Below are 15,587 nucleotides of genomic sequence, written 5' to 3' on the forward strand. Positions count from 1 at the left end.
CAGTAAAACACAAAGACCATCCTCAGACGCCCCACTCCTTCATCTCCAACCTCCAGCGGCACTTCTGCTCCTCTGTCTGCCTCTGCTTGTGTGGTTCATCCTAAAAAAACTGTGAGTGCGCCGTTTGCTTTGGGTTCTGAACACTCGGTTCAGTTTTTGTTACAGAATGGTTATGATGATTACTTCCAGAGTTCTGACTTTTTCCTGATCATCTGCTGCTTCCTTTGGGCTCTTGTGTGAGTGTGTATGTGTTTTATGGGGGTCTGGGATTGCTGGGACGATCGCAGTGTGAGAGCAGAAGGAGGGAGGAGACGTTGGGGTCAGTAGTTATTGGTGCATATCTTGGTGTTGTCTTTGATTGGTAGTATACGTAGTAAAAGAAATAGAGTGCAAAATACAGTTAAAGTAGGCAAAGATCTTGAATCTTATATGATACTCGGGGGGAAGAAAAGAAAATTGCAGTGGAAACTGGAGTCTGATTTTATTTTTATTCTAATCAAAAGCATATTTCATATTAAAAATAATAAACTAAGTCTGAGATTAAGAATAAATGAGTAAGTTTCATGCATGCTCTTAGCTCCATGGCCCCTCAGTGTTACTGCAGTGACTCTGTTAATAAAGTGCATTAGTCCGCTGCAGTGGAGACAGCGGGATGGCTGATCGATCAGCGGAGCTCTTACAGGAAGTCCGCTTTCCTCCCTGAAACCTGAGCTGGACGAGCTGACACTCAGCTGAGCAGCTCCTCTGTAATAATCCTAGTCCTTAAGGTTTTGACGTGTGTTTTCCTGATCAGCTTGGCCCACAACATGCAGCCCTGCATGCTGAAGCAGACGGAGTCAGGCTCTCTGCAGCTGTAATCCCGCAGACGTGTAATCTGGTTCATGTGTAATCACGGAAAAGTATAATCTCTGAGAAGTGAGCGCCGACACTCACTTTTCAGTTTTTATTTATTAAGAGTCCCAGACTTAGTAATGCTTAACAGAGCCGGCCAGACGAATATGCAACTAAGCCCCTACAGGAAGCCTCCACGCCACCGGAGGGCGTCCGAGAGCTCCTGAATGACACAGGAAAAATCTCAGGATTTTTTTTTCCTGTGATGTTTTTCAAAATGGAGATGTAAAGCAATTTTAAAAGATTTATTCATTGAAATTTAAAACGTAAAATTAAGAACTGACATGGTCTGCATGTGAATGCAACATTTGAAATGATATAATTTGATGGTTTAGTTTTAAATAAGTCTTTATTTGATTCTAATTCTGCTTATGTGAATTAATCTTTTCTTATTTGTACCCGAGGTTTATGTTTCATACCCACTTTGTTTGCAAAGCAATCTCAACAAGTAATGGACTATTTTCACTTTAACACGTCCAGATTCTGCAACACTCTACTTATAATAAATAATATCTGACAGGATGAACTAGTCAACTCAAGAAATGTATTCTTGACTCATTGTTGTCTTAAATGTTCATCAATCTGTGGGCCCCACAAATTAAATTCTACCGGGCCCCATTTAGTCTGATGGTAAGAGCTGCCTAAAAACTGATGTGACTTTAAAAGGTCGGCCAGTCTCGTCACCATGGCTACAAGGTGATTATCCTGTTTGTTTGAGCATCGTTACTGATTATGTATCTGGTGATAGCTTTATAGATGTGGATTTATCAGCATGATAGCTTACGGCCCGGAATCAAAACAGGAAGAGTTACTTTTTACACTTTCAGGTGTTTATTTAATTACACTTTACAAAATATTTAATTCACAAGCTAAATATGTAGTTTGTAAATTAAAAAAATTAGTAAAAAAAAAAAAAAAACAAGTAAATATTTAGTTTGCAAATTAAAAGTTTCATATTGAGCTCGAAATTAAGTATTTAGTTTGTTAGCAATATTTCATTCCAAACTAAATATTTATTTTCCAAACTAATATTTAAGTTCAATATTTAAGTTTGGACTTAAACATTTAGCTTTCTAATTAAATATTTGTTTAGTAAACTAAATGTTTAAATTGGAGATAATTATAGTGAACTACATATTCTTGATGTGAATTAAATATTTAGTTTGGTGAAAATATGACTTTGAATTTTGAACACCTATTTTTTCTGTGACAGGCTAAATCAACCAAATATTGCAGTTCAGCTTTTACTGTGTAACTTTACAGTCACAATAAATTCATAACTTTTAGTGATGCAACCGATCACAGGGTGAAATAATTTTCCAACAAATTACATTAATGAACTTCAGCAGTAAGAATTAGATGCACCAGTTTTAAATAAATGCACATCGTCTCTAATCCAGGGAGGGTCAGAATTATACATACAGGCTCAATTATATCCAAACACACCCACCTTTATTTTGATAGCACTTGGTATAATTTTGACCGTCAACTCGACCTCTCTTCCTATCTAGCTCATTCATATTGCTTTGAACCAACTTTTAAAAATGGCCACTCTATTTTCATAGAAATGAGGTCGGCTCATTGTAAAACTTCAGTGTTGGCCAGCTTTCTGTGTTCCAGCGCCGGTTTGGTGTGTTTCTGGTATTATTATCCCGTTGGAGCTCCTGGATGACAAACATTGGTTTTAAAAGGTGGAGCAGCGATAACTGGAAGCAGTAACTGGAACATCCGACAGTCACAGCAGTATTATCGGTCAGCAGACAGCACTAACCAACACTTGATCAACTTTGATGAGAGTCACATTTTGGGCTTCCACCAGTACCTTAGAGACCCACTGGTTCCAATGTGGGGTTCCAAAACCTTTCTTTGGAGGGCATCTTTTGTCACTATTCATTTATCATTTTTCAAAGCCTGTAGGTGTGGCCTGTGCTAGTTCAGCTCCGCAGTAAGTGACCACATTGGACACCTATAGCATTTTCACACAAATGCCATTGTCATGTGTTTTCCTCAAAAAGCCACAACATCCTCAAATGTGAACAAAGTGTAGGGCTAATGGCGCCATGGGCAAGATACAACAAATCAAGTTTCTCTTCCAGGTTGACGGACTCTAATGTGTGCAGCTCACTTCTGCACGCTAATGTTTTTATTATGAATTGTTCATAATACCTGACTGATGCTTTTGCTCATTATTAGGGATGGACTGATCCATTTTTTTCACTTCCAATTCTGATACCAATACTTGAGGATTAATATCGGCCGGTACCGATACGATACAGAAAAACAGCTGAATTGAAATGTTTATTTTTTTAAACACAGACATAAATATATTGAATTACAAATTTATCTGACAAAGCTGCATCAGTACAGAATACTTAAGAACACCAGTAGCTTTACAATCTTGGTCAAACATGTAAAAACAACTTTCATTTGTTCAGTCGGTGCAATTAGGAGTAAAAGAACAACTGTAAAAAAATAATACAGAAACTGTAACTGACAAAAACAATAAGTTGGCTATTTTGGTCAAATGTGAAAAATAAAGTGCAACAAACCTTCTAAATCAGGGGTCCCCAAGCTACGGACCGGCCCGCCTCCTCACTTGGTCCGGCCCCCTGAACAATACCAGAGAGCATTCAGTGTTTTTTTTCATATATATGTGGATTTTTCTTCAACCACCAGGGGGGCTCTTGAGCAGATATGAAACTTATCATATCATGGTAACAGTTATTCTGGCCTCAAAAATAAGGATTTTTCTTCAACCACCAGGGGGGCTCTTGAGCAGATATGAAACTTAGTTTCCCTCAATGGAATATATACTAGTCAGTACCAGTCACCGTTTCGCTCACAGTTTTTTTCCATTTGCATTCTGGGTAAAAATGTATCTACAAACGCGAATATGTCGTCGGCAGTAATCCACCCCCCCCCCCTCAACAAAAGTTTTCTAAGGTTTCTTTCTCGAAAAACTAAGACCTGCCCCCGAACAGAAAAGGGAACAGTTATGTGGCCCGCGCAGGAAAAAGTTTGGGGACCCCTGTTCTAAATGCTTCAGAAAGTACAATTAGGAATTCAAAATATAATGTAAAATAAATAACTGTTACCATGAGGTATAACTCATGGTAACAGTTATTCTGGCCTCAAAAATAAACAATAGCATCAGTTTACTGGAATATAACAGATGACAAAGAAAAAGACAAAAACATATTAGATGTAAAATGTAAAATTTTGTGAAATTCAGTGTATTTGTTCACTGAATATGAATCTTAGTGTGGTGGGTCTGGTTGCCAGGCAGTGTCAGTGCAAAGTTATTTTACCAAACAGGAGTGAGAAACGAGTTGTTCCTCCTCTTGTGTAGTTGACTTGATGGAATCAGTGGATAACCAGGGTGTGTTTGAGTCATGCATCATCCTGCACATGCTACGTCTGGCATGGAGAGACAAAGACAACGACAGACATGGGAGAAAAATATTTAAAGTTTAATTAAATATTATTTTTTCTAAAATGACCTAAGATGCTCATTGGCTAATGCTCTTGATGCATCTATAGGCTTTAAGGCAGCAGTGGGGATAAGTGAAGTTCTCAGAACTGTCTTATCTAGTTTTGTAAGCCACCAAATACTCAAATAAGAAATAGATCACAAGTTAATAACTGATAACCACAGCAGGTTCCGCTCTCTCTGTTCTTCACTACATCCTCTGTTTATCAGCGCTGCTCAGGAAACATGTCATGATGCCGATGCTGTATATAGAACTTACTTGTCAATGTGTGCTTATGCTGGCTGCGTGTCTTCTGACTCTTTATCATCTGTCCTGCCTTTAGGTTCACAAACATCTATGTTCTGCAAATTCAGCTTGAACTTTAGTCTCTCCTGCATCTCCATGGTTTCCCATCTCTCCCCTCAGAGCCATTATGGTTTCCCACAAGGAGTTTCAAGACGCGGGGAAGGGTCCGGGGCTGCAGGTGTGGCGCATTGAGAACATGGACCTCAAACCCGTCCCCAAAGCGCTGCATGGCAGCTTCTACACCGGGGACGCCTACCTGCTGCTCTTCACCACCTCAGCACCGTCCTACAACATACACATGTGGCTAGGTGAGACTGAAACACACACATAAAACCCCAAGACGGCTGAGAGATCTCTTGCAGAACAAAATTTATTCTAAGTCTGCCCTGACTATAGATTTTATGATTTCACTATTCATTTTCTAAGGCACCGGGTTTATTTCTTGACATTGATGAACGAAATTATTCATAGCCATTTGAACATTTTCAAAATTTGTCTTCTAAAAGTTTCAAAGTGTTTTATTAGGAGTAATTAAAAGTGGAAGAAAAGACAAACAAGACAATGATCCTAAACATACAGCCAGAACTTCAAAGGAAAGGTTAAGATAAAGGCATATTAAAGTGTCAGAATGGCCCAGTCAAAGTCCAGACCTGAATCCATTTGGGATTTGGTGGCATGACGTCACCTTCTTAAATTAATGGCCCAAGTCATTTTTTTCCAGAAGTTTTTTTTTTTTTTTTCTGTCCAAAAATGACATAGGCCAATATTCTGGGAAGGTGAGCATATCTGACAATTCCAAAGAACAATAGGCAGAATGTTTAATATTTGCAGCTGCAGCAAAATGCAGTTCTACAGAGGACTGATTCTGGGGGAATGAATAAAATGCACACCACACTTAAAATAAATTTAACACCATGGGATCTTTTCTTACTTTTACTTTACAGGAATGCACAACATTGCATTGGTCTATCACAGTTTTTATATATTGCAGTCTTTTTAATGTCTCGCTATAGATTATTCTAAATTTCACTTCCTCCAAAGCTGATGCAATTATTGTGCATGCATGCAACACAGTGCTTACATGCAAAATAACCAAAACAAGACAAAATAGCAAGTTCCTTTTATTTTGAAATTGGAGGCTGAAACATCCTCTTTTGTATGGCAAGCTCAAAAATTCTGTCCTGAAAGTCAGAGCTGCTTGTGAAATTCCATTTGCATTTTCTCTTCTCTGTGGTTATCATGCCCCCCCCACACACACACACACACCGCAGCCAGTCAGGTTTAACTTCTCTGCACGTTCCGAACTAAAACCTGGAGTCAGTTGTTCCCTGAATGCTTCAGCTGCAAAACAAGAACAGGGACCCAAAAACAGAAACCGCTGTGTGTTATGCAGCAGGAAAATGTCTTTAAACCACAGAAATACAAATAAAGTCTGGTAAAGTGGAATAAAGCAATGTGTCATTCAGGATATGTGTGTTTGGTTAATGTGACTAAACCAACCTGAGAGCAGCTGTTTGCTCTGAAAGAAGCGCAGTCCTTCTGTAAACACAGTGAAACACAGAGAGCTGCTGTCTCTGTCTTCTGCAGGTGACGAGTGCTCGCAGGATGAGAGTGGAGCGGCGGCCATCTTTGCCACGCAGCTGGACGACTTCCTGGGCGGTGGGCCGGTCCAGTACAGGGAGGTGCAGAACTACGAGTCCAACACCTTCCTGGGATACTTTAAGTCAGGAGTCAAGTACCAGGTGAGCGTCGCTCTCTGACAGGACACAATGTTATCTGGTTTATATGTATTTTAACCCGATAATATAAAACATGTTCATGTTCTTTTCAACATTATTTTCACCTTTCCTTTGTTTTTGATCCTTCCAGCTGTTAATCAAATACAATCAATAACTTTCTTCATTGCGTACCTTTTTACACTCATCCTTTATCAAAAAGATGAAACATTTCCTGTCAGGGAATAACACAAAATCCTGAAACAGTTGAATTAAACTCAAATATGTTGAGATGTAACCTTTATTAAAATAATTTCTTAATCCTGTATAATTGCTTCAAATAGCTGTTTTAGCTATTTTTCCTATATATGCATATCTTCACATTTGGAATTAATGTTGAAAACCTCACTTAGGGTTCATTTGCACTCTCTTAATCATTACAATTCCTGTTTCTCACAAACGTCCAGCAGAGGCAAAATCTCTGCCATCTTTTGTACAAATACAAATACATACCATACATTTCATCTTTTTATTTGTAAAACTATGCATAATTTTTCTTCCAATTATTTAACATGTGCTTCTTTGTGTTGGTCAATCACATAAAATCCCCATGAAGTTTGTGAATGTAATGTGATGATGTGTGAAAACAGTCAAGTTGTATATGAACTTGTCTACAAGGAAGCTGACAAGTGGCAGTTAGTTTTTACTTTTATCACACAATATAATGCATGTTTCAATGTTACGCACACTTCATAAAGCAACACTAATGTCACTTCAGGTGATTTATTGCCAATTAATGATTATCTACTAAAAGAATGGAACATTTTTAGCTTTATGCCTGTTTAACATCATGCATTTCTCTATGCAGATGATAGCGTTCAGTTCACGTCCCATCTTCCCGGCATCATGCAGATCATCAGTCACAAAACTTTATGTTCTATAAATAAAACAAAACTTTAGCACTGAGTTGAGGACTAAATGATGAAGTAAATCTCTTTTTTACTGCTTCTAATTAAAGTTTTACCAATTTAAATAAAAGGGAACTAAATTCACATACACTGAAAGACAGAATGACTAATAGAATGAAGAAGAAGAAGAAGAAGAAGAAAAAGAATCTATGATCTGTTGACCTACACATAATTACCCTGTTTAATGATTGCTATGTCTTCTGAACTTTGGCACAGAGGAGGTTATGATTAGAAGTTCAGAGAACACGCCACACGTTCAGCTAAGAGCCACTTCAGCTTCAGGGTGTGTCTGATTTTGATTGGCTTTAACTCACCCAACCAGCTAGTTCAAAGGGGGACATCTGAAGCGCAAAGCCAAACCACTTTTACCAGCCATGTGTTTCTCACTTAGACACACATGCACACACAGTCATGTTTTCATGTCTTGCGGGAACTTTACATTGACCTCCCTTCATTTTCTACAGCATAACTCTAACCCTACTCCTAATTGTCACATACTTAACTCCTAACCCAAAAACTGCATTTCCCCTCATGGGGACCAAGAAAATGTCCCCACAAGGAGCAGTGGTCCCCACAACCTCACATTGTAGACATAAATAGGTTTCCATAAGGATATAAAAACCTCGTTCACACCAGACACGCACCCACGCACACACCTACACACACAGAGAAACAAACTACGCCTACAAGCTTGGCTTTAGCTGAATGCACTTAGCTCAAATTCTTGTTTACTACTTTATTTGGAGGTTGGAAACTCTGCGCTGCACATGTTGGTCCAGACGCTCTTTCACAGTGAAGCAACAGAACCAAACATCATCAGGTTTTCCAGGGCTGGCAACTCCATTGTTGGGAAACAACAGGGGCTGAATTGTTACCGCGGAAACTTTTAACAACCACGCAGCGGGAAGAACAGCATAAATCTGGTGTTCATTTGGAGGTCCAAACAGTGAATTCCTCTGAATTTAGTGATCCGTCTCTGGTTGAAGGTCTGACTCATGCTAGAGAAAGCTCCACTGAACCAGCAACTGAACTACATGCTTCCCTTTCTTGTCCTCATAAAATGACAGCTTTAGTTTCCATCAAACTCCTCTGTCAAAGAAGTCACACTGCTCCTCTCCAACACATCCCATCAGGAGCTCCTTTACATGTTTACTAAAAACTGGTTTTACTATGCTACAAAACTAACTAACAAGTAACTTTTCAGCTACATGTAGGAGCTCAATCATTTCTTAACATAGATTTTAAAAAAATGCCAATTCCAGATTATTTCACTTCAGAATTTTTCCCCATGTTATAAGTTAATTTATCTGCTTCGTGTGCAGCTATACCAACTTTGTATTGTTTCACATGCATAGTTTAATGTTTTTCAATAAAAAAAAAAAAAACTGGATCACTGAAGGTGTATTGTGACCTTACAATACCTGACAGTGTCAGTTATTTAAAAATAAAATTAGAATTGGCAAAAATCAGAATCAGCAGATCAGTGATCAGCCAGAAAACTGCAGTTGGTGCAGTTTATAGTATATTACTGTCTTTTTTTTATCTGAAACAGATATTCTGTCATTTTTCTTCAGTTTCAGAAAATCTTCAACCTTGTTGAACATTTCCATTAATTAGATGGAGATATTGTCACAGGCATGTAGAGAGAGATCAGAGTAAAAAAATGGATAAAATCCAGCTTTGAATTTGGTTACATTTATTCTGTAGGATATAAAAAAGTCCTATGTTAATGAAATGCAGCCAGTAGAGAAAACAATGTGACCAGGAAGCTTAAATATACTGAGGAAGGAGTGAATATAACAGAGGAGCGAAGCAGGTGAGGGAAAGTGAAGGAATGACGAACAGCTGGGACAAGGAGCAGGATGGTCGTCTGAGAGCGAGGTAAAGAAGAAAAACAGAGACAAAACACAAACTGAACTAACACAAGGAATAAACTAAAATGACCAAATATAAGAAAACAAACGACAGAGAAATGATCAAAACAGAAAATACCTGATTCTAAAAGTCCAAACATCTGCAGATCAGAACCGTGTGACTGAGTGTAAAGTGCTCTGAATGGTCGATGTGGCTCCTGTTCTAATAAATCGTTTATTTATTCAATCATTTTTAATCAAGTGTGCTCAAAGGTTGAAATTTTCTGTTCTGTGCTTGAGAATGAAATAATCCATGATATTTGCTTGATGATTTTGACAATTACATTTGACAAAACTGTAAATTAATGGCATCTTTGAACTGCCTCGTTGCTGAAGTTAACTCTACAAACAAACTTGATTTAACTTGAAGGAATTCTCTTTCCACCGCAAAGTACATGTTTCCTGGAACGTGTGATGAGTTTGGAATGCTCTCCAACATTAAGCTGTGACTTTCTTCTGCAGAAAGGCGGCGTGGCTTCAGGCTTCAAGCACGTGGTGACCAATGACATGAACGTGAAGCGCCTGCTGCACGTAAAGGGCCGCAGAGCCATCAGAGCAACTGAGGTGGAAATGTCCTGGTCCAGCTTCAACAAGGGAGACTGCTTCATCATCGACCTGGGAAAGGTGAGAGTCCTTATGATGCCTCTGAATGTCCAGCCAGATATGATAACTTCTTAATAGTTCAGGTAAAAGGTTTTATGACTATCATTTTAATTCTACTGGTGGTGTTTTATAAATTTAAAGTGAAAGTGAGGGCCTTTGGAGATTTTTTATATCCATCCCCTGACTTAGACCTTTTCTGTGATTAGTTGGAGTGTTGTTTAGTCTTAATGCTGTAGTGGTAACCAGGGATCCAGAGGAATCAGTGAATGGACCTTCCATACTCAAGTGTCTTTGAGACACACAATGCACTCAGGTGATCTCCATTCACTCATTGTGAGACGACTAGCACTAGTTTGCTGGACCTCTGTTGAATGAGGTCAATCACTGTAAAGGTGAATATATTCTTATGCAATCACTTATTTTATGTTAAATATTTTTAATTGTCCTTATTTAGTAAAAATCTTTTTTCACTTTGATAATAGAGTATGTTTCGATCAATTATTTTGTAAATTCTTTTTTGTTTAACAATTTTGTCCAAAAAAAGCCAAAAAGCCATTTTTTTTATTATCACTGATCCAAGTTGGTGAAAACTTTTTATAGCAATTGTTAAGAGTAAAATGGGCTGTATATACATATATGTATGTATGTATGTATTTTTCTGACATTAGGTTATAAATATAACTGCTAGGCTCAGGACCAGGCCACTCCGAGCTTTTCTTTGAGGATCCGGAACCCATTTTTTCAGTGAGACGTTTCTCCACTGGCTTTCTTTCTTTGAAGGTGTAGAAATGCTAAAAACCAGCCACTATCTTCCCTTAGACAGTTACTTTCTTTACTTTCTTTCTTGGAGGTAAAAAAAAGACTAAAAACACCCACTATCTGTCTTCTAGATAGCTACTTTCTTTACTTGAAGGTGAAAAAAGATTAAAAATAGCCATATCTAACTTTTAGATAGTGGGTATAAAGATACCCACTATCTATTCCAAAAAAAGAGTAAAAACGTAAACATTTTATAAAATTGCACAGTTTTTGAACCCTGGGTATTTTTATACCCAGGGATAGTGAGTATAAAAATACCCACTATCTACTCTTTAGATAATTATCCTTACTCCCTACTGGATTATATTAACCTTAGTTCACCAGCAGTCTATTTATTTCTGTCCCAGCAGAAATAAATAAATAAAAAAACCAAACAAACAACAACAAAACCCAATTGAAACAGTCCTCACTGTTAAAGTTCTTATGGATCCGGTCAGTAGGCAGACTCCCCTCGTTTGACGTGGAGGTGGACTGAAAAGTCAAACTCCTCAGGCTAATGCTTCTGATCTCCCGTCTCCCTCGACCTCTCCAACTGTCCGGATCCTGTTCGTGTCGCCAAACTGTTGTGGAAATTTTTCTTTAACAAAGAGTGAGGAAAAACTGTTTTAAAGCCCAAAGAACCAGAGAAATAAGACATTCGTAATCAGAATTTATTCAAATGCTTTCCAGCGTTTGAAGCCTCTGCTCACTGAACACAGTCAGGAAAAAGAGCCTGGATCAGAACACAGCATACAGTTTTATAGGGAGGGTTTCACTCCAATCACATAATTTGAGAATCTACTTGGTTACAGAACAGATTGGAAGCACACGTCTCTTCTTTCACTTGGGGAATCAAGCACGTCATGAGGGTGCAAGTAGAAACAATTTAACAACTTTATTGTAACACCAAGGCCATAGAAATGGCTTCAGAAGACTTTTTCATGAGCATGTGCATTACACAAGAGTCATTATACTGCCATGCATTGTTTTACTTATAATCATGTGGTAATCGTAAAATTTTCCACTACAGGGGATAAACAGTTTTGCAACACACTGTATGTGGTGTTGAATAAATGTAATGTAATGTTTCAGTTGTTGATTTTTGTGTTTTTATGATGCACTTTGAACTGCTTCGTTGCTGAAATGTGCTACACAAATGAAATTTGATTGGATTATATAATTTTGAATTTGTGAAAAATTGGACCCTCAACTGTTTGGAAAGACAAGAAGACAGGAGCATCATCTGCAGCATCATTTATGACTTTAGGAGTCAAAGGCTTTCTCGGTGTAGAGTAACTGGCCTCCTAAAGTCATAAATGATGCTGCAGGTGATGCTCCTGTCTTCTTATCTTTCCAAACAGTTGAGGGTTCAAACATCCTTTTCTTCTCTTTTTCTCCGTGTCCTGCAGGATGTGTACCAGTGGTGCGGCAGTGAGTGTAACCGTTTCGAGCGGCTCAAGGCCTCCCAGGTGGCCATCGACATCAGAGACAATGAGAGAAACGGCCGAGCCAAGGTGCACATGGTGGAGGAAGGAGGCGAGCCTTCTGAAATCATAGAGGTGAAACATTCTCACATTCCTCTTTTTTTCCCTGATGAACCACATCGAGTGTGAGCCTCAATCAGAATCATTCTGTGGAATTAATGTCGGTCGGCGTGGGAATGGGCGGACACAAAGATGCTCTTTGTCTCTGTGCCAGTTCTGTGCCATGGTGACATTGTAAACACTTCCTTTACATCGCAGAGGAATAATGAACCTGAGTATGGGGCAGGGGGCAGTTTGAGATTGATCCTTTTTCTTAAGTTTAGTTTTGATCTGGCTGACGTTAGTGGGACCTCACATCAACCAATCAAATTGCTGCCATTCTGCTGGTTTACTGATGGAGACAAAATCACAGTGACTGACTCTTCAGCTTTTAAAGCCCGTCTTAAAACCCATTTATTTTACTTGGCTTTCAACACCAGTGGGATCTAGTTTTAATTTGTATGTTTTTTGTTTTTAAACTGTTTTAATTACTTTTTTATTATGTTGTGTCTTTAAATTGTACAGCACTTTGTATCAACTGTGGTTGTTTTAAAGTGCTTTATAAATAAAGTTGGTATTGGTATTGGTATTGGTATTGGTATTGTTTGTTCAGGCTTTAGGATCCAAACCCACCATTGCTCCCAGCACTCCGGATGATGACAAGGTGGACACCTCCAACAGGAAGAAGGGCGCCCTCTACATGGTAAATATTAAACTGTCTGTAAAGTCTAATAATTGCATGGGACCTCCTAAAACAAAGCTGTTTACTCTACTACAGTCTACAAACCACAGATTTCATGTTTGCTTATTCAAATCACTTTAATGTGACTGTGTGTTGTTGCTCTTCAGATCTCAGATGCCTCTGGCTCCATGAAGGTGACGGCTGTGGCTCAGTCCAGTCCCTTCAAACAGGCCATGTTGTCCCCTGAGGAGTGCTACATCCTGGACAATGGGGTGGACAGGAACATCTTTGTTTGGAAGGGTACTGAAAGTGTTCATGTCTTGATGATGTAGCAGAAAAATTATTAAAGCGACACTCATGGGTCAAACAGAAAGATGAATGTAGCAAATTTTGTTTAATTTTAATTTAATTTACTTGGTAGGGACAATCCACATTAATTGGCATTTCTGTAAATGCTCCAAAATTAGGCAAATGGCTACTTTTTCATCTGTTGTCCCTGAGTAATGAGACATTCGTCCTGCTAAAGACAAAAAAAGTTCTATAAACAAGGTTTAAATGACTTAACATAATTAAGTCATTTCACTGTTTATTAATAATTGTAGCTGTTTATTAAATAATGTTAATAAATTAGTTAAACTCACATTTTATTATAATGACTGAAAAACACTTTTGATTTTCTGACAAAAAAAATTTAGATTTAAAATTTATGCTAAAATTTTTTATTAGATTAACATTTTTTATTTTTGCATTTTTTTTCCTCTTCTTCCCTCCAGGTTTCTGAGGCCCCTTCTGGTGGCCCCCAGTGGCCCTCGGGCCCCACTTTAAAAAACACTGGTTTTAACCATCTTATTGTTGGTGTGAAATTGGAGATAGTTTTCCTGATTATTCCCTCCATTTGCAGTGACCCTCAGCATGAGGTTGCCACCATCATGCTTACCAGCTGCTGCAGTGTTGCTAGGTTTAAAAGCCCCACCTGGAATCCTCCAAACATTCTAGTCATTGTGGACAAACAGTTAAAAGTTATTTGGTTTGTCAATGTAATTCCTCAATGTGTTAGTTTTTAGGCAGCTGATACTTTCTCGTCCAAAACCTTCTTAATGATATAAAGGGTTCATGGTTGCTATGGAACAATTTTCTAACATCAGTGGCTGATAGATTAAGTCAGAAGGTTGGAACTTTAATGCCACTGGACTTTCCATCACATGATAATTCCAGACACATGTACCAACTAGAATGGATAAAGTCAAGGAACAATAGGTTTCCCAAAGGGTGTTCCCAAACCCAAAGTCAGTCCTATAAAATGGATGAACTGTGCTTTCATGTTGACTTAATTTATCCCAAAGGGAAATTAAACATTATTATATCTCATAATATTCAAATATTAGAGAGTGGTTGTGGATGGTGATTATGTGAACTTCTTCCTTCTCTCTTTTCTCTTTGGTAAAGCTCTGCATCCAAGAAGACCCCTTTAGAACTCTTTCGGATTTGGGGTCAAAATTCATGTGTTTGAGTGTTTGAGATGCTAATCAGCTGGCCGTGTTGTGAAAAGCAAAATCTTTCTGCCACAGTTGTACGTCATAACAACTGTCCGAAAGTAATAATTAAGAACAAAAGTCCTGCCAGCTGCATAGTATTTAAAACCAGACGGGACAGTTGTCCAAACATGCAACACCTCAACCAAAAAAAAATTATGAACAAAAGTCTATGAAAAGAATAAATCACAACTAGCATAACGAAGATGCTACAATTCTAGAGCACAACTGAAAGTGATATTAAAAGTCCAAAATAATATGACAATGATGGGAGGAAAGTCATACATGAACAAAAACTATATTTTTTTTTTTTTTTTTTTTTTACGAAGCATTTAATTAAATTAGAATTGCACCACAGTATAAACTGATGGCCTTCTCCTTTTAACTCTCACAGGTCCAAAGGCCAATGCTTCTGAGCGTAAAGCCGCCATGTCTGCAGGACAGCAGTTCATCAAAGACAAGGGGTACAGCAATAAAACACAGGTAAGGTCCCTGCATCCTTAACCAGTCTAAAAAGTCCCACAAAGTTTTGCTAAGCTAAAGCTAACAGTCAAGTTACACCTGCAGATCCAAGTCCTTCCTGCCGGAGCAGAAACGACCTTGTTCAAGCAGTTCTTCAGCGACTGGAGGGACAAGGATGAGACAACAGGACCCAGTAAGGCCTACGCTATCGGGCGCATCGCCAAAGTGGAACAAGTGCCTTTTGATGCCTCCACCTTGCACACAAACACAGTCATGGCTGCCCAGCACGGCATGGTGGATGACGGCAAAGGCAAGATCCAGGTAGGAGTGTGTTTCTGAAAGCAACCTGGCACAGAGAGTCGGGTCACCAGCCTGTGTGAAAAGCAGGGGTATGATAGTTTTTGGTTTTTCAGGATAGTTTAGTTTAATTTTGCTGTTACTTTTTGTTTGTCTAATGTCGTTAGTTTTATTAGTTTTTAGAGTGTGTTTTCTTGTTTTTATTAGCTATTATTAGTTACGCTGCTAAAGCACAAAATCTTAGCAAGTATTTTTGGTCAAGCTTCTGGTGAAAATGTCTTAGTACATGTGAATACATGTGGAATAAGACAAAACTAATTTACAAGTAACTTTTTAACAACTTGTCCCAGCTTGTTTTAAGTCAATAATTCCTTCACATTGATGAAAAAGTCAAATAATCTGCTCTATTGGCAGATTATTTGACTTT

The 15,587-nt window shown here is 38.4% G+C and overlaps 1 protein-coding gene across 1 annotated transcript in view; it reads left to right on the forward strand.

Moving 5' to 3' along the window:
• The window catches only part of scinlb (scinderin like b), a 22,500-nt gene continuing 6,913 nt past the window's right edge, over positions 1-15,587 (forward strand). The window contains exons 1-9 of the mRNA XM_007568750.2: positions 1-111; positions 4,788-4,975; positions 6,255-6,409; positions 9,726-9,887; positions 12,074-12,223; positions 12,801-12,890; positions 13,037-13,169; positions 14,796-14,884; positions 14,969-15,184. Coding sequence (XP_007568812.1) covers positions 4,795-4,975; positions 6,255-6,409; positions 9,726-9,887; positions 12,074-12,223; positions 12,801-12,890; positions 13,037-13,169; positions 14,796-14,884; positions 14,969-15,184 — 1,176 coding nt within the window. The 5' untranslated portion in view covers positions 1-111; positions 4,788-4,794. The remainder of the gene's footprint in view (positions 112-4,787; positions 4,976-6,254; positions 6,410-9,725; positions 9,888-12,073; positions 12,224-12,800; positions 12,891-13,036; positions 13,170-14,795; positions 14,885-14,968; positions 15,185-15,587) is intronic.

Source organism: Poecilia formosa, unplaced genomic scaffold (assembly GCF_000485575.1).
Source record: "Poecilia formosa unplaced genomic scaffold, Poecilia_formosa-5.1.2 Scaffold230, whole genome shotgun sequence".
NCBI classification, from domain to species: domain Eukaryota; kingdom Metazoa; phylum Chordata; class Actinopteri; order Cyprinodontiformes; family Poeciliidae; genus Poecilia; species Poecilia formosa.